At 41.5% G+C, this 17,788-nt stretch overlaps 2 protein-coding genes across 3 annotated transcripts in view; both read right to left on the bottom strand.

The window, feature by feature from the left end:
• The window catches only part of LOC147999039 (disks large homolog 5-like), a 144,176-nt gene that overhangs the window by 84,598 nt on the left and 41,790 nt on the right, over positions 1-17,788 (bottom strand). The gene's annotated exons all lie outside the window — the stretch shown is intronic.
• The window catches only part of LOC147999041 (disks large homolog 5-like), a 31,383-nt gene continuing 15,104 nt past the window's right edge, over positions 1,510-17,788 (bottom strand). The window contains exons 1-6 of one of the 2 annotated variants that reach the window (XM_087595728.1): positions 6,047-6,236; positions 4,854-5,013; positions 3,526-3,669; positions 2,725-2,891; positions 1,904-2,009; positions 1,510-1,780 (exon numbers count right to left, since the gene is read on the bottom strand). In XM_087595728.1, the coding sequence (XP_087451854.1) occupies positions 1,945-2,009; positions 2,725-2,891; positions 3,526-3,669; positions 4,854-5,013; positions 6,047-6,173 (663 nt within the window). In that variant the 5' untranslated portion in view covers positions 6,174-6,236 and the 3' untranslated portion in view covers positions 1,510-1,780; positions 1,904-1,944. Of the gene's footprint in view, positions 1,781-1,903; positions 2,010-2,724; positions 2,892-3,525; positions 3,670-4,853; positions 5,014-6,046; positions 6,237-17,788 lie in introns of those variants that run through there. The other variant, XM_087595729.1, reaches the window with a different exon arrangement.

The following is a 17,788-nucleotide window of genomic DNA, read 5'->3' as shown; positions in this document are numbered from 1 at the left end:
CACTGAATTAAATCCTAGGGCTGGAACCCTATTAATCTTCTACAGAATTACAGAGCAGCCTGGATGAAGACTCTCAGCTGAAAAGGTGGACATCTCAAGACAGGCACTGGACAATGGCTGACAGACTTGACTGAAGAGTGGTAATGTTTTGCTATCTCACAGGAAAAGAAGGCCCCTCCCACTACACTGTACTCTAAGGACAGTTTATTCAGGTTAGGATGACATGAACTAATGTCTCATGTCACAGATGTCAGCACAAAGTATCCAAGGTATTGTATGCCAATGGTAGCATTAACAGAACAAAGCACACAGTGTCATGAAGACATAAATCATGAGTTTGTGTAGCAAGACCCAGGCCTCTTCCAGGGTCTTAGATAGTAATGGAGAACCTCAAATACGGTAGTAATGTGATAGTGTGGTGTGAATCTAGTTACAACTAGCTTCTATTGTGACACAGATGACTCTTTTTGTGTCATGGTCAGCTTATAATGAATGACTAGACCCAAGCATGAGAATAACCAAATTCTACATTTCTTCTCTAGCTGCTGAGCTTTTAAAAGCCCTGGGGTGACAGCAAGCTTTTGTGGACATTCTGGATTGGTCCTTGTGTACTTTAACTCTCTGAGTCACCTCCACTCTCAGTAAGTTAGTTCAATTCCATATTGGAAATCAATCACCTGGAAAAAATACATTCCCAATACGATCCCAGATTGGCCATGGAAAAAGGGTAGCTTGAACTGTCCCACCTAGGTTCTGGGCTTGCACAGGCCTCCTCTCCAAAAGAAACCTGTGTTCATAGCTGCAGGCTACATTCACTATGGATGCTCTGGAGGATCCTCCCTAAATGGCTCAGATTAAAATAATTTTCTTGTTAACAATCAAAAAACTGATTATGCCAAGCTGGCCTACATGAAGCTAGTTTCAATTCTGTATTTTATCAGATGTGCAGAATACATGTGGTCATCATAGATAACAGGTGAAAGATCTGCTCTAATAAGGAAACTAAGTGATGCTGGAGGATGATCCTGACCCACACTGAGCAGTGGGGACACCAGAGCCCTGTAGGGATGCCTGACAACCTAACACGTTGAGCATGCACAGCTCAGTAAGTTCCCTGTGAACACACATCTCCTGAGATCTCTCTATTTAATTGGAGGTGATCCTGTCCACCTAATACAGCACCTCATGTGGAATAACAAAAGCCACCTGCAGGAGCTGTGGTGATGACTCACAGGGTAAAGAAACTGCTGCTCTCTCAGAGGAACCACATGGACCCTAACAATTGGGTAAAGTGTGTCATTGATTACATCACAATGTGTGTGTCCAAGACACAGCCACATTCTCCACACAAAAGACACTATCACACTGGGTATCCCTTGGTGACTTTGAATTCTCTTATTAGCTCAGGCTCCATGGAACATGCAGAGATCCATCTGTAGCTGTCAGTTCTAGGTCCACAGGAAGGGACAGAACCCTTGAGTAAGAATGATGGTCTTAAGAGTCAAGAGATAGAATTCAATTTTTATTCATAACAAATACATTTTTACAACAAAACAGGATTAAAATGAATAAAAATATTTAAAAATGTTTGAAAGTAAAAATAGTAACAAGAACATATAAATATGAAACAACAAAAAGAAAACTTCAATTAAAATCATAACAAAAATATTTCTAAAAGCATATTCTTAACGAACATTTAGAAGCACAGATGTATTGCTGTTTCTCCTCTAGCACACATAATGAAAGGTGGTCCCCCAAGTTGTTTCTCAAGTGCTGTTTTCTGAAGAAGAAAGTGAGTAAGACCTCAATCAGTCAGGCTGGCTTAGTGTTATATAAATTTAGTGTCTCTAAGAAATGACAAATTAACTCTGAGGAAGAATACTCATCCAAAAAATGTTGTTACCGTTCACGATGTTTGTCATCAGGGACTCCTGAGAAAGCAACTTATTCCTCAGGAAGCTCTCTTACTGGCGTGTGTCCAATTCCATCTCTCTTGCACTTTCTGAGACCTGGGAGAGGAAGGCAGTTTTTCAGACACTGATTTGGTGGTGAAACGCAAGCCAGCTGTCAGAATGCTGCCTTCTACCACCTCAGTTCTATTGGACAATTAACATGGACCTTTTAACTGATATCATTGTTGCTAACTCTGTGGGCAGGGAAAATCTCCAGCAAGCCTCACAGTAATGTGGGCTGACAATATGGGACCCAGACTTATACCAGTGCAAACCAAGAACAGGGCAATGGAAGAGACCTCATTGGGTTGCAGGAAGAAAGGAGATGTCCATATGTCACCAAGGTTAAAGCCAATGACAAGTACTAATTTGACATTTGCACTTAGTTCTTATCCCAGAAAGGTGCTTCCTACACAAGAGATCACATGACCACTTGTCATTTGTCAAGAACCAAGAACATGTTCAAAACTCTACATAGCATCCAATCTATCACGTGCATGTGCAATAATGTGATATGTTATTGATCTGTCACCATTTCTATAATGCAGCTTCAAAAAGAGCAGCAAAATATATGTGCAAAATAATTCAGTTTCTGAAAAGTGGTTGGCTTCCCAGAATACTTGTGCATAGGCAGAGCAATGAACAATTCCATACATGAGGTGGTTGGCTGGTTGTGAGTGTAAATTAGTAAGGTGGTAGGAAAAAGCACAGATGTATCAAATTGGCAAATTTTATCAGATATTGTTAAGCTAACACAGCTACTCGTCCCTACCAGATGATGCTGGGTCTGGACGTTGCTGGTCTTTATCTTTCTTGCTGAAGTCAACCAAATATTTCTGGTTCAGTGCACACTCAAGATGTCTCTCCTTGCTCTCCTGCTTCAGTGGGACCAACTTCTTCCTACATGTGTTTTCCATCAGGAGCTGGCTGAGCAGGTTTCTGGAAATACAGTCTGCATAGTAAGATCATGCTGCCCCTTTCTCCCATTCCTACTCCCAAGTCCCACTAAGTCTACCAGGTCCCAGGTACCCATGAAGACTTAATAAAATACATCTTGATACATATAATGCTCCTGCACAAAACACAAAGAGTTAATTCGGGGAAGAATAAATTGTTTGTTTGGCCGGAGCACCAATTAGTGTCCACATCTCTCAAAAAGAACATGGATCTTCATCTATCCATGAAAGCCCAATGCATGAGGGCAACATCAATTAGTAGTTGGCAAACACCCGCAAAAGAGGTCAGTAGAACCAAGGGAAGGTCATGCTAACCATGTGGTCCATGCACTGAGTTTTGTAAAACCTGGCATGACACGAGAGGTCCAGGTCAGCCTAATAATCTTCTGCTGACTTCAATCAGTGCTGTTCTATCTAGAGCGTTCTGCAGATGCCTAGACAATCCTGGGATGAGGAACAGTCTTTTATGGAACTGAAAACTGAGTCCTAATGACCCTGGCACACTGATGTGTAAACAGCACAAGAGATAGAATCATAGCTGAAGACCGTCCAATCCAGAACAAAGAAAGTCAGAAATGGCCATTTCACAGGTGATAGCCTTTCTGACCAGGACTTACCTAGAGAAGGTAATCTCCTTCTTCAGCTTATGGCTGTTCTCATGGATCACAGTGTTCTCCATCTCTAAGTTGTGCAGAATTGACATGACCGCCTCCTCCATTCTCTCCAGGTCTTCATAATATGGATTTGGCCTGAAGTGTGGCCTGGCCCCAAATGATAGAATACAATGAACATCAGCATTTAGGAATATATGAGCTCAGGGTGGGTCCTGTACTACACCAGCCCTGGAAGGACACCTTCTGAATTCTACATATTGGGATCTTCTTCAGCTTCAGAAACGTGTTTTTCTGCGTCCAGGACACCAGAATCTCAGCATCCAGATGGAGGCTTCCCTGGCTCCCTTTGTTCAATCAAGAGGAAATCTGCAGTCAAGCCAGTTAAGCTATCAAGAGCCTAGGCCACACCTCTCCATGCTCCCCCACCCAACACAGCCAGAAACCTGTGATTTCTTTTCTCCTGTCCCGATAACAGACCATATATCAACACAAAATTATAATCTGCACAAGGAATACAAATAAACAGACAAACGTGCTCACATAGGCAAAGAACTGTGCTGTTGACAGTGGGGCTCCCAGAACAAAGCATTCACTTCACCATGAATGTGTTACAGGTAAATACTCAGGCTAAGAAATAGACTCCTATATTCCAAGTGTGGAGTGAAATATAAACATATAACAGTTGTGCATATGCATTTGGATGTATGCACACACAGACTCACAGACTGAGACACACCCACAAAAAAAGAGAAATGTAAACAGAGTTAGAGAAAGAGAAAAGCAAATATGGAAACAGAGAGCACTGTGAGAACCAGGAGAAATGCATGCACCATTGCTGTGTCCGAGGGGCTCCCACAGACACACAGACAATAACAAACAGGCCTGAGCCTGACAACTTCTATTCAAGCATTGAGATGAACAGTTTGGGACCAGGCCCCTCAGGCTGCTGCCTGGATCTTCCAGCACTCAGTCCCCTGCCTAGCACGTACAGAGACTCACCATAAACTCACTGCAATTACAATCTTGCAAAGCCACCTGATGTCAAGGGCTTTGCAAATGCACACTGGGAACTCATTCTCCCTGACTTTATCCCTGAATTCTTCATTCAGACCACAAATTCTGCTTTTCAATAAATGGAAGCAGACGAGTCCACTGTCCATCTCTCTCCTCAGGAAGGGTCAGGTTCTGAATCTCCTCTATATGGGAGGTGAGGTTTAGCACAGGGTGGTTAGGGAGGCACAGCTTTCTAGAACCCAAAACCTTAATAGGATAAGATGAAGGTGACCTTGCAGACCCAGGAATGAAACAAGAGCATTTGGAGCGATTCATACATGTTCTTCATGGATCTCTCTGTCAGAAACCTCAGGCGATCTCTCAGGTCATTTCTCTCCTCAGTAATGAGCTGCAGCTCTTTAATCAGCCTCTCCTTTTCCTTCTTGGCCTGCTTCTCGCTTAGGGCAGTGCCAGGGGATGATGTTTCTCTCCCAGCGTCTGTAGGTAGAAGAACACAAGTGAACCTGCATGGGGAGAATTCATAGAGTGTACATAGACCTCAGTGAGGCCTAAACAGGAGAACAAGCCTGGAACCCAGTGTCACTGCTAGGCGATTGGTCTATGCTTAAGAGGCCTCCTCAGTGGATCTCAGTTCTCCCACTACTCTATAGAGACCAAGAGATGTAAGCAGCCAGGTGTGCCCTATGCCGGACATCACGTGCTTACATGTACCATGGAGATGGCTTCTCCAGGATTAACATCAACTGACCAGGGTACAGCTTGGTTTCAGGACCCTCACCCCTGTGGTTTCAGAACTCAGATGATAAATTCACCATTCACAAAACTTGAGTGATTGGAGACACTCAGATGTCCTACCCTGATACTCTAGGCTAACAACTTTGGATTTAAAACACATTTCCAGGGAGGTCATGTTCAACAGACTTATCAATTCCCCTATATGAAATAACAAATGCCCCAGAAGTTCCAATAGGTTACAGGCTGAATCTTGGTCCACATGTTCCAAACAGTTTTGGTATTTTAGAAACATGTGTGTAACACACAACCTCTAATATATAAAGCTAATGATGACCCTGCCAGTTAGAAGAAATCAGAGAAGGTCTAAGAACATAAGGTTATTGCCTGGAGCACAATCTCTCCCTGTTCTTACTGTCAGGTGTCCACTGTATTTAAAGAAGCAATGATAGTGAAATACATTGCTGCCCTGTCTAAACTCAGAAAAGGTGGACCCTCCATGACTCCTGATCGTGTTATTATATCAATGTAACCTAACAAATGCACTGTAAAAGTAAAGGCCAGAAATTCACAGTATAATAGCATTGGCCTTACCATATACTCCCTGTGGGGTTGGGGAAACTAAAGTTCTGAAATCCTGACTTTCAGGAATTGTGATGTTCATGGAAATTCAATTCCTTTTCAGATGCTCCAGTTGCTGTGGCCCATTGCTAGAAAGGTCAGCCTAAGCCTGCAGCCCCCCTGACAGGGAGCTCCAAATATACTGCCCAGAACTTACTAAACATTCCCCAGAAGTGCTGTCTCTGTCCATCATTACTTTGAGACGAAAGGCCAGATTCCTTCACTCTAGTCTGTCCACAATCGACGTTCCCCCTCCCAAAACGCTTGCGAAGACGGGAAAACATGTCTTAGGGTGTAACCGCCAGATTCAGACTGAGAGAAACTAGGGCACTGGTTGTCACTACAACACTGGTGACATCACAGAGGATGCCAGAACTCTCTAGGAGACAATAGAATGTCCAAGAAGGGACAGCTGATGTCATGGGGAGCAGACTTTCCCTCCCTGCTAATGTTCTCCCTGTACTGAGCATAAGCAGAGGGGCCCTTTCCAGGAGAATTTCCTGGGGCAGAGCCACTGAGCATCTCCTGCTTCCAAAGCCAAATTTTCCTTAAGGCTTGATTATAAAAAAACCTTAGTAATTCCTATGCATCTAAATGAATGTTTCCTTCCATATCTTGCCCCAAAATGTCTCACTAACTCAAATTGTCCTCATTCACCAATGTTAGCCATTAAACTTCCTGAGATTTCACACCAGCTTGAATATGCAGTCAAAAGTTCTCCTGTCTCATTATGTACATGTGCTTTATATCACATCAAGAAATAGTCTGCATGGTAGGTTACAACATGCGTGTGTATTAGGGGAACACTCATGAAGTCATGTGCTTAGCAATCGACAATTGCCAGAAAATTCCTTAGGAGAAAGAGTTGAAGTCTTTATGGTGCTAGGAAAAGTGTGGAGACCAGTTGGCAGAGGAAAATGCAATATTGGAGACACCAGTGAAGGGAACCTCATGCTGGTGGTGGGGTTCTCCTCTCTGCACCAATGTCGCCAAAGGAGCACTGCTCACAGGCCTGAGTAAGATATACCATGAGCTTCTATCAGAAAAATAAAATAGTCAAGAGATATAGGGGGTGCACAGAAAGGTCTAAAATGAGGCTATAAACATCATTAAGTGGATAGAGCAAGGTCCCAGCACCTGTACACTGGGAAATGGCCACCACACCAAACACAAAAGCATCTATCATAGTGAAAAATGAATACTTTACAGAATGCACCCACTAACACTGATTGATCACATCCGTAGTTCAAATTTTGGGGGCAAATTCATGGCCCTAACTATCTTTCTCTCAACTTATATACCAAAAAATAAGAGAGACAGAGAAAAGAAAAAGTCAAAACAAAATCCCAAGTTTCTCATATGAGGACTGCAGGAAGTGTTATATGGTAATCAGTTCTGATTAGACATTTTAGATAGAACAGTACATAGTGACCCTTGATGTGATGGGCCCTATATAAAGCTTTTTGCAATATTGGAATTTTAACAAACCTCATCCAGAACGTACAGAAGAGGTAAGGATGTGATCACCATGTCCTTGCTCTCTATCAGGTTATTTTTCTGTGTCCCCGATTGTCAGGCATAGAACAGCAACACTCTGAAATAGCTGGTAGACATGGGAAAACGTGGCTAAAACTATAGTTGTGGGTTGCACACCTCAACTGTCAAAGGCTAATGCTGTCCTCACAGTCCTTGGAAGCCACTCTTGTAAGCCTATCTATTGGAAAGTGGAAGGAGGTTTATCTGAGCTCAAAGTGAACCTGGCCAGCCAGGGAGAGGGCAACATGGGATACTTGAGACCATGTCTAAAACCAGCACAGAAACCCACCGGCATTCAAAGCATCATCCACCAATTCTCGATTATCTACCATTCTCTCCCTACCAGTCGTTCAGTTTGGAATGGTAGAAAAAAAAAACTGGGACTGATCTTTCCATTCTAAGGACCTTGATCTCTCTTTCCTTAGGTTCACCTTAAGAGTGCATACAAATGGATATCATCATCTGAACATCGTAGTATTATCTACTCTGTATATGTAGCATAATACTGTGCCTATGACAATCTCAAGCTTCCTTGAGTGTTGTTGCCCCATCAAGAAGTGTGATGTACTGAGGCCAATCCCTAGGGATCCTTTCAAGGGATTAGAAGGAAGCCATCAGAGATACTCCACTTCTTTGTCATTAGATTAAATCAAGTTGACACAATGTGAACCTGGTGGGCTATTTGACCATGCATCTTTCTCACAACCCCTCTTTTCTGAGTTCAGTCCATGGCAGAATTCATTGCCCAACATCGTAGATATTTCTTTGTATATTTCCACAAGAGCCAGGTTTCTTTTCTTTTTTTAAAATAGAATTAGTTGTAGTCAATCAACTGTTGCCCTATGTAAGAAATGATTAGTATATATTGTAACTTACCACACTGTATTTGTGTATACAAGTACATTATTGGAAATCCAGCATTACTGAGGAATTGGAAACCAGTGCTGTGGCCTTGCCTTTCTGTGCCTAGTCCTGGCTCACAGGCAGCAGGGTGCAGACCTTGAGGTCCTCTTCAGGGACAGAGTGATGGTGAATGGGCACTGAGCAGGCAGAAAAACACAGCTGAGGCAGCTCCTTTCAGGTATCAAACACATCATCTCCTTCCCATCTTAAGGGCTGTTACTGAGGTCTTGCCCCCATACCTACCTTAATAGCAGCAAATTTGTTACACAGCAGCCAGCTCTTTCCTATTGTTCTGTAATACGCCTCTACATCATGGATGCCAACAAACAAACTAACAAAAAACAAAAAAACCTGACATTGAACTGTGTGGTGCAGGTCACATACCCTGTTATATTCTGTATGTTACGAGGTTTGTTAATCTTAACAAGTTCCCCAACTATGAGCTTCACATAGGACCCATTAGATTCAAGGAAAATAGGAACAATTATGTGTAAAATGACCCGAGTCAGGGCCCATAGACAGCAGCATTTCCAGCACTTGTGCTTTAGCCCATGTGGATTTTGCAATGAGCTGGGCCTAGCAATGTCCAGTACACAGTTGTGAGCTGTTGCTCTGGTTGAACTGTATTGGTGTGTGCATTCAATAAACTACACCTATTTAAATGAATTCAGTGTTCCTGTGGTCTGAGTCCAGACCTCTTGACACCAAATCTTCCCTTCAGCAGCACTTAGGAAAAGAAGCTAAGGTTAGGAAAGGTGACATCTTGTCATAAATTATGTGACAAGAGGGATGGAGAAATGATCCCTTGTGTTAAGAATCAAGGTGTCCTCTGTAATATTCAGGTCTATACTGGCCCTGTGCATCAGCTTCAAGGACCCGTTTCTGATTTTCTTTGGGGTTCCCGTGATGATGCACTCAGACATGATTGGAAAGAACCAAAACGGTGGTCAGACTTGATTTATAAAATGCAGGCAACATTGCAAACTTATGTTGCAGGATATTTGATTCATATTATCAGCCCCAAGATAGTGTTATTTGCTTTAAAAAAAATTACCTCTGGCAGTTCAGTTCAGCACTAGCACCGATATTTTACCCTAGAGCTTTTTTTGTTTGTTTGTTTGTTTTTTGTTTTTGTTTTCGGATGAACAAGTACTTTCTTATTTTGTTGACCAGCCCTAGCTCTTACTTCTTTGCACAGTCACAGAGAGACCTCAAACATATACTCAGCCAAAGGCAGGGGAATGTAGAAAAGAGCCTAAGGCAATACCACATAATGACATTGAAAGTGGGTGGCCAAAAGGTGTTATAAAATTCACCTCACTTCAGTGAGTGATGACATACCAACCTGGTGGCCTACGATTCTGGAATATTAATCAGAATCCTTTAGTCATATTAGATCTTAATAGAAACAAGGAAGCAGTCCTTTCCTGAAGTATACATTCATCATACGTAAAGAAGATATTACATCCATATACAACTCAGAATAGAATTATCCCCCAAGACCGGAAAGATCTGGCAACATGAATATTAGCAGCTTCTCCTGTGTTACAGTGGTAAGCACAGAAGAAAGAGGAAGATAGGGCTGAAAACAAAAGCATCAGGCCAGAGCACTGTTTCTCAGGATGAGTTGCCAGGTGAAGGTAAATAAACCTTACTAAGTTTAATACAGTATTACATACACTGTTGTAAGTAACTGGAGCCGAGGCTATCCCCAAAGGTTTGCCTGTCTGTGAAATCTGATACCCTAACTCAGGTGTCTTCCCTGGCCTCAGTGGGAGAAGGTGCACCAGCCCTACAAAAACTTGATGTGTCTTGGTGGAGGCACACTCTGAGGGATATTCCTCTACTCTCTCAGAGGAGATGGTGTGAGGACATTGGGGAGGAACTGTGGGAGAGAAGTAACAAGAGAAAGGACAAAAATTGGGATGCAAAGTGAATTTAAGCCTGTCAGTCACTGCTCTATTGCTGTGAAGAGACACCTTAACTAAGGTAACTAATAAAAGAATCAGGGTGTGCCCATGGCTCCAGGTAGATATGTAGCAGAGGACTAGCTTATCTGGGATCACTGGGACGGGAGAACCTTGTTTCTGAGGAAGCTTCATGGACCATGATATTGGAACTTAGGCCTCTGAGGCAGGAGTGAATTGGTGGGTGGAGGAGAAATCTCATAGGGAGAGGGCGTGGGGGACAGAAGAGAGACTCATGTAGAGGAACATGGAGTGGGAGATAAATTGGAAATGTAGATAAAATAATGAAAGAAAACTAAAAAAATGAGACTATGAGTATCATTCTAATTCAAGCCTCAAATAATAAAAACATAAATGCGAGAGTCGCCTGGTCCTGTTCATGTCATCCTGAATCTTAAAATCTTTTTTCCTCCAAATTCCGTGCCACATGAGGTGCACTGACCTGTCAGCTGCCTGCTTGGATGACAACTGCAGCAGCTTCCCTATGCACTTGCTTTGTAGGAGCACGAAATCTATTGAGCTCCCTTTTCCAAGTTGGAACTTTAATTGGTAAGAGTCTTGCCTTGAGGACACCTTCCACATCTGTACAGTACAGAGGCAGGAGGCTTATTGTTAATAACATTCATCTCCTTAACTATGTCACCCTCCTCTTCAGCACATGACTTTGCTGTGACATTAAACTTCTTAGTGATCTTTTCCACTCTAAGCTGCACATGGTTTTCATGTGTTTGCCCTGTGTGTTGTTCCTTCTCCTGCAGTCTTGAGGAACAGTGACCAAAAGTAACCAAACCACAGACTCAAAGCCATGTTAATACTGTATTGTGTACTATTTTCACAGAGTTGCCTGAGGTGTGAATGGGACATGGAGAATTCGAACATAGTTTGAATCTTAGGCCTTTCACTGGGCAGTCCCTCATCTTCTCTAAAATTTAACCCCATTCTTCTACCATTGAGACCCACCTGCTGCTTAGCTCTTTACCCCTCTGCCGTGGTCTGTTCCATATCTCTTCCTGCCCATGTCTATTCTGAATCTCCTGCTTCAGCTTGCCTCTGCCTATGTCCCTCTCTATGCCCGGAAGTTCTGCCCACATACTTCCTGACGCAGCTCTTGGCCATCAGATCTTTATTACATCCAGTCAGCAGTGAGACAACACCTGATACATCTCTTAGCTTGTGTTGAGCTGGTGAGAAGGACAAACATCCACAAAATAGCAAACCTGATGATGGGACATAGAAATGACAAGAGAAATCCTGCCAGCACTTAGCTCACTGCCAGTACAGAACTAACAATTGAAAGTTGACACACCTTAGTACAAAGGGAGGTCACCTCAGCATTTCCGCTTTTACTCCAAGAAATACCTTTAATTTAACATTAATAAGCTAGATAAAATAAGAAAACTTATGAGATGCATCAGGTAAGAATTACTGTCACAATATTCTGTCCATTCGTATTTTGCAAAATTGGAGAAGGTACTTTGTTATGTAAATTATATTAGTCTAAATTTTTGTACCTAAATCATTTTCTATCACTTTTTAAGCTTTGTATCCCTTATCTATCATAACTTGCATTTATTAACCATAATAAGTCTTCTGAGACCAAATGTACTTTCATTAATTCCAAACAATTTAAGCGTTTATGTCTTTCATCCTTAAAATTTGACACATTTTTTGCGTACAAATTTTCTTTTTCTTTTTCTTTATTCAGCTTCCACACAAAGATTATTTTTGCTCTGATTTAGAGCAGGATGCAAAGGTGGAGTGCAGACCTGAGGGGAGGGCAGATGAATGGAGTTGAGCTGCAGGATGTGAGGTTCACAGAGAATAAATAAGAAGTTAAAAAAATAAGAAATAAGCACAGTGGGGATGAAGCTGTGAATGCTTGGCATGGGGAGGTTTGGCAGTGGACTGGGCATTTTAGGGGTGGGGTGGGATTGGCGTGGGTTCTGGAGTAGTAAGGATGGTGTCTGTTCTTGTCTTTTGGGGAAACTCCTCGGTCTTCTCCCATCCCTCCTCCACCTCTACCCCCACCTCCAACCGCCATAACTGCCTCCTACCACAGCAGAGGCTTCTGGGCATCGGCCTCTTTCTGCTCAAGCTCTTCTATGTGCTCGGGGGTGGTACAAGCTTTTAAAAGTCCCAGGCAGTGGGCAGACCACGCACACTCTCCTGGCATCCCCATCCTCTCTCAGGACTTATGGTGCCAGAGCGGTTATCACAGGAGTTTTGATACTGCTGTGGACTGTCCATAGAGCCCTGCTTTCTGAGCCTCCCATGTCCACCCTGTTCCTGTCCAGGTTCCTGGCTGTCACATTTCTGCACGATGGTGAACAAGTTTGTTTTTCTGATTCTCATAACAAGAAAAGGTTAAGACTAAACTATCTAATCTTCAACCCCATCCCAGATCTGAGGAGGAGAAATGTTGCCTGAATAAAAGGAAATTCAGAGCAAACAGCTTCCAAACCTAAGAAATAACAGAAATGGTTGGCTACCCTGGGAGTCAGTCAGCAAATATTCCTGTGTCACTGTGGCATCCACCTTCAACTCACTGGGCCAGGAGCTCTGACAACAATCCTTTGAAGCAGGTCACTTGAAGGACTATCCTATTTTTTTTTCCAAAAACTGGGACACAGAGTTCCCCATGATCAACTTCTGCACAGTCTGGACAGCTTTCTGGCAGCAGTAGAGGTAAGTAGGTAGTATTTCACCCAATGGTTCTTTAGAGCCCATCATCTTTTTCAGAATAGATTGGGGACACTACCAGGAGTTGAGGTCTCTCCCACTGTGAAAAGCCTTTAACTATTAGGACATCTGAAATGGCAGATTCTTCAGATCTCTAAAGGATTTGAGAACCACCTTTGTATGTAATGTCTATCTCAGTGGACAAATGTGGCTTTTTTCCCAAGGGATTTACTTCCTACTTAACTTTAAAAACATACACAGGAAGTTAAATAAAGCTTATTTCTGTACCTAACTAAAGCAGTACCTAACATGACTGGAAGACTGATTATTTATAGTTGGAAAGTACTAGCTTGAATTCCTTAATTATCCACGGCAGTGTGCAGTAGTAATTTTATAAAATTAGAATTTTACACCACATTGTGAATAAGTTGCATATACTTATATCTTAAAAATGAATTGAATCATTTATGCAAGTACAATTTTAAATTCTATCATCATTCAAGAATCCATGCCATCCTAAAATATTTGAGACTTGGTATTGCTTTCTAGTATAAATAGAGATACAGTGATCTATGATTTTGTCATTTTAGTCCCTTCTCCTGATTTCCCACAACATTAGACAGAGAATTGAGGAGAGAAAGAGAAAGGAAGAAAGACATCCCTGATTCGAATCTGCTTTACTGTTTCCTCCCTGACCATGGCCAGTAAGAACTTGCAACCAACCCCCTAACTGACAATAATCATCCATAACCAACGGCAGACAAATAACCACCCACCCACCCTTCCTCTTGAGAATGAGGGGGTCATGTTCCTTTAAGTTGCTTCCCAATGTGTGTGGGGTGACAACATGTTTTGGGGACCTTACAACAATTGGGACATTTTCCAAATCCTGGGAGATCTTGCAGTTTCCTATGTGTCCAGACCCTGAATGTGCCAGGATTAACTGAAGTCCTGGCTACATTAACAATGAAAAATACAAACACACATTCCTACCATATGAGGAAGGTCACCGGATATCTACCCCTTGAAGTTTGCTCAAAACAATTAGTCAATTAGCTTTTTATTCATCTTCAGGTCACTTCTTAGTAAACAGGCAGAAAAGAGACAGATTGTTTGCCAAAATTATATCAATTGCTTCTAAGCCAGTCACCAATAGAGTTCCTGCCATCCTTTGAAGTTTCATCAGAGAGGCTCTATTTTGCACAGACTCACAATACTTATGTCTCCCATGTGGCAAACTAAAAGAACTGTTAAGATCTCCTTAAATAATTCAACAGTTTTCCCAATCCAAAGTCTCCCACCCTCCTCCAAAAAATCAAGAGATTCCTCACAAACATCTCCACTCACTTCGGTACCAGTTTATATATCAGTCACATTTCTGTTACTGCAGAAAAATACTATGACCAAGAACAACTCAAGGAATACAGTTCTTCACATTGTGGTAACCAACCCCAACTACCAAATTATTTCATTGCTAAGTCATAAATGTAAGGTGGCTACTGTTTTGAATTGTAATGTAAATAGCATGTATAAAGTATGTCTCATATGTGGTTGTTCCCTGAAGGGCTTGCAACCCACAGGTTGAAAACTGCACTTGTGTGTGGTGGTGGGAGGGGGGGTTATGAGTTTTTTGTTTTGTTTGTTTGTTTCCCTTTTTCTCAAAACCCAAATGCTGATAAGAACATAGGCCAATATCAGGCTCTTCAATTTTATTCCATTAGGCACTGTGTCTGATCTCATGATATTAACATGCTGGTTTTTCTTTTTTACTATTCCCCAAAATGAAGGTGAAATCATTAAAGGTGATGCCTCCCGCAGTGCTTTACTGTCTTATTAGTTAGCAGTGTCTGACTGCCCTGCTCAGTTGTGCTTTCATGTGAGTTCTGAGATTTTTTTTCATTCCCATGAAGATCTGTATTGGGATTATAATGGGATGGATTTAAACCTGTAGATGACTCTGGTAGGATTCGATATAATAATATAAATCATACTGATACATGAAAATGAGAGGTCTCTTCATTTTCTGGTTTCTTCAGTTTTTTTATTTTTCCTAATGATTTCATTTTAACAAGTCTTTACTTCCTTAGATATTACAAGATTTTTATTCTGAATGGGTTTGTTTTCATGGCTTCTTTCATCATATTTATTGTTGGTATACAGGAGTTCTATTGATTTTACTGTGATTTTAGTGAATGTGTCCATGAGCCATAGGAGTTTGCCAGTGGTTTCGTAGTGGTCTTTATATATGGATCATATCGCCTGCAAATGAGAATGCTCTGACTGCTTTCTTTCATATTGACATGCCTTTCCATCTCTCTCTTGTCATATTGTTTGGATAAGACTTCACATACTAGTTGAATTAGATGAAAAGAATGAACATCTGTGACTTATTCCTGATTTTAGTGGAAATCCATTATGATTTCCTCCAGTTAGGATGCTGTTTGCCTTGCATATAGCCTTTATAATGTTAAGGTGTGTCTTCTCCATATCCCAGATTTCCAGGAATTTTGCATTAATCACTGTGGGATTTTGCCAAAGAGATTGTCTGCCTCTACTGCAGTGATCATGTGTTTCCTGTTCTTGGTTTTCTGTGGTGAATTGTTTATTCATTTGTATTTGTTGAAACATTCTTGCACCTCTGCAGTCAAGCCAGCTTGATCACGGTACCTGACACTTTTGGTAAATGTCTGAATTTTATTTTCCAGGATATTACTGAGAAATTTTTCACTTAACTGTTCCTTCCAATCTTAGTTTCTTTTCTATGCTGTGAAGAGACACCATGAGCAAGGGAACTTTTAGAAGAAAGAGTTTATTTCAGCTTACAGTTTCAAGGATCATGAGTCTATGAATATTATGCTGGGGTACACGGCAGCAGGTAGGACACCATGTTTCTAGAGAACTGGCTGAGAGCTTACATCTTATGTGCAAGTCGGAGACAGAGAAAGTGTTAACTATAGATGGTGTTGAATTTGGAAACCTCAAAGCCCAATCCCATACACTCCTCCAACAAATCCGTATCTTATAATTCTTCCCGAATATTTCCACTAACCAGCAAGAAACATTCATATATGTGAGTTTATGGGGGCCATTATCATTCAAATCAACATATTCCACTCCCAATTCCCCATAGGTTCTTAAACATATCATAATAAAAATACATTAGCTCAGCTTCCAAAACCCCTGTAGTCTTTCGGTCTCTACACAGTTTATCCACAGTGCTTTTCGACCCTCCAGGAAGTCCCTTAATTATTCCCCTATGAAATCAAAAGGCAAATTGCATATATCCAATGTGTAATGCCAAAAATATGTTATCATTGCAAAGGGAAGTTGGGAATGTGGTGAGCCAGTTCAAGGCATTAACCCAACAGGGCACAGTCCACATTCTCTACTTCTGATGCATGACAAAGGGATTAGATGGGTCCACTGCTCTGGCTTTGCTGACTGCAACATAATTCCTAAAACTATGTTGTATCGCATAGATCTGAGGTGGTTGTGTTTTCATTGTCACTCATTTCTAGGATTTTAATTTTTCCTTATGTGTTCTCCCTTGGCCCTTTCAGTAGTGTGTTGTTTGTGTTGCTGACCTTCCACGAGAGTGTGTACTGACTGCACTTTCTATTGTGTGATACCAGTTTGATTCCTTTGTGCTTAGATAGAATGCGTGACACTACTTCAGCTTTCTTATCTTTCCTGAGGGCTGTTCTGTGTCCTAATCCGTGGTCAATTTTGGAGACAGATCCACAGGCTGATAGAAAATATATGTATAGTTCAGTGTAGTTTGTTAGGTCCATTTGACTGATGATGTCACTGAATTCTGCTCCTCCTCTTTTGTTTATTTGCATGTGATCTGCCAAGTGGTCAGAATAGGCTATTAAAAACAATCACAACCACTATTATAGCTAATGGGTAATTTCAGATCTATCTGGTAATTATATATTTAAATTTGTGACTGCTGTGTTTAATATGCATATATTTAGATTGTAGTATCTTTTGGTAATTGCAAAGTATGAAATGAATGTCCTTACATCTTCTGGACAGGATTGGTTTGAAATCTATTCTGTCAGCTGGATAGAGAAACTGCATAGAATTGCTATAGGGACCTGTGTCTTAGGTCTGTTTCCCTAGTATATCCTCTACATCTCTCATGATGGTGATCCTGTTTCTGGCTAAATAATGTCTGTTCACTGGGGAATTGAGTTTAGTGACATGCAAATATTATTTAAACCTATGTATTTAATTTTGTTAATTTTTGTGGGTTTTATTGGCTTCTTTTGATTGACTGTTCTAGTTTTGTTAAATTATTTCCTGTTTCCTCTGGTATTTTATCCTTCTCTTCAAACTAAAGTATTCCTTTTAGGATCCTCTATAGAGCTCCTTACTGGTTATACATATTTTGTAAATTTATTCATCATATGCCTTAATCAGCACAGTAGCTGGGCAGCTGCCTGCCCTCCATGGTATCAGATCTACTTTCCAAACAATAACGCTCAACTCTTACTGACTGTGTAGCATCTTGACTGCTCTTTGTTCCCCTTGGACAGCCCTCAGGACCAGGCTCTCCTCTCCCTTAACCATGGCTGCTGTCCTCTTCCTCTCTCCTCTCCATCACACATGTTCTTCCTTTATTCTCTGGCAGCTTCTTCCTCCTTCTTCCCTCCTCATGATCCTCTCTAGCAAAGCCCTCAAAGCTCACCTCCCCCATCTCTCTGCTGTGCAGCTGTTGGCTGGTGGCTTCTTTATAAACACAGTTAACTGGGGGCAGGGTCAGGTTTTTTTTGGATTAACCAGTTTTGAGTTCTCCAAATTAGCAGTAA

Source organism: Rattus norvegicus, chromosome 19 (genome assembly GCF_021556685.1).
Source record: "Rattus norvegicus strain SHRSP/BbbUtx chromosome 19, alternate assembly SHRSP_T2T, whole genome shotgun sequence".
In the NCBI taxonomy this organism is placed as follows: domain Eukaryota; kingdom Metazoa; phylum Chordata; class Mammalia; order Rodentia; family Muridae; genus Rattus; species Rattus norvegicus.
Note: the sequence above shows the minus strand (reverse complement) of the source record. Positions and strands in the feature narration are given on the sequence as shown.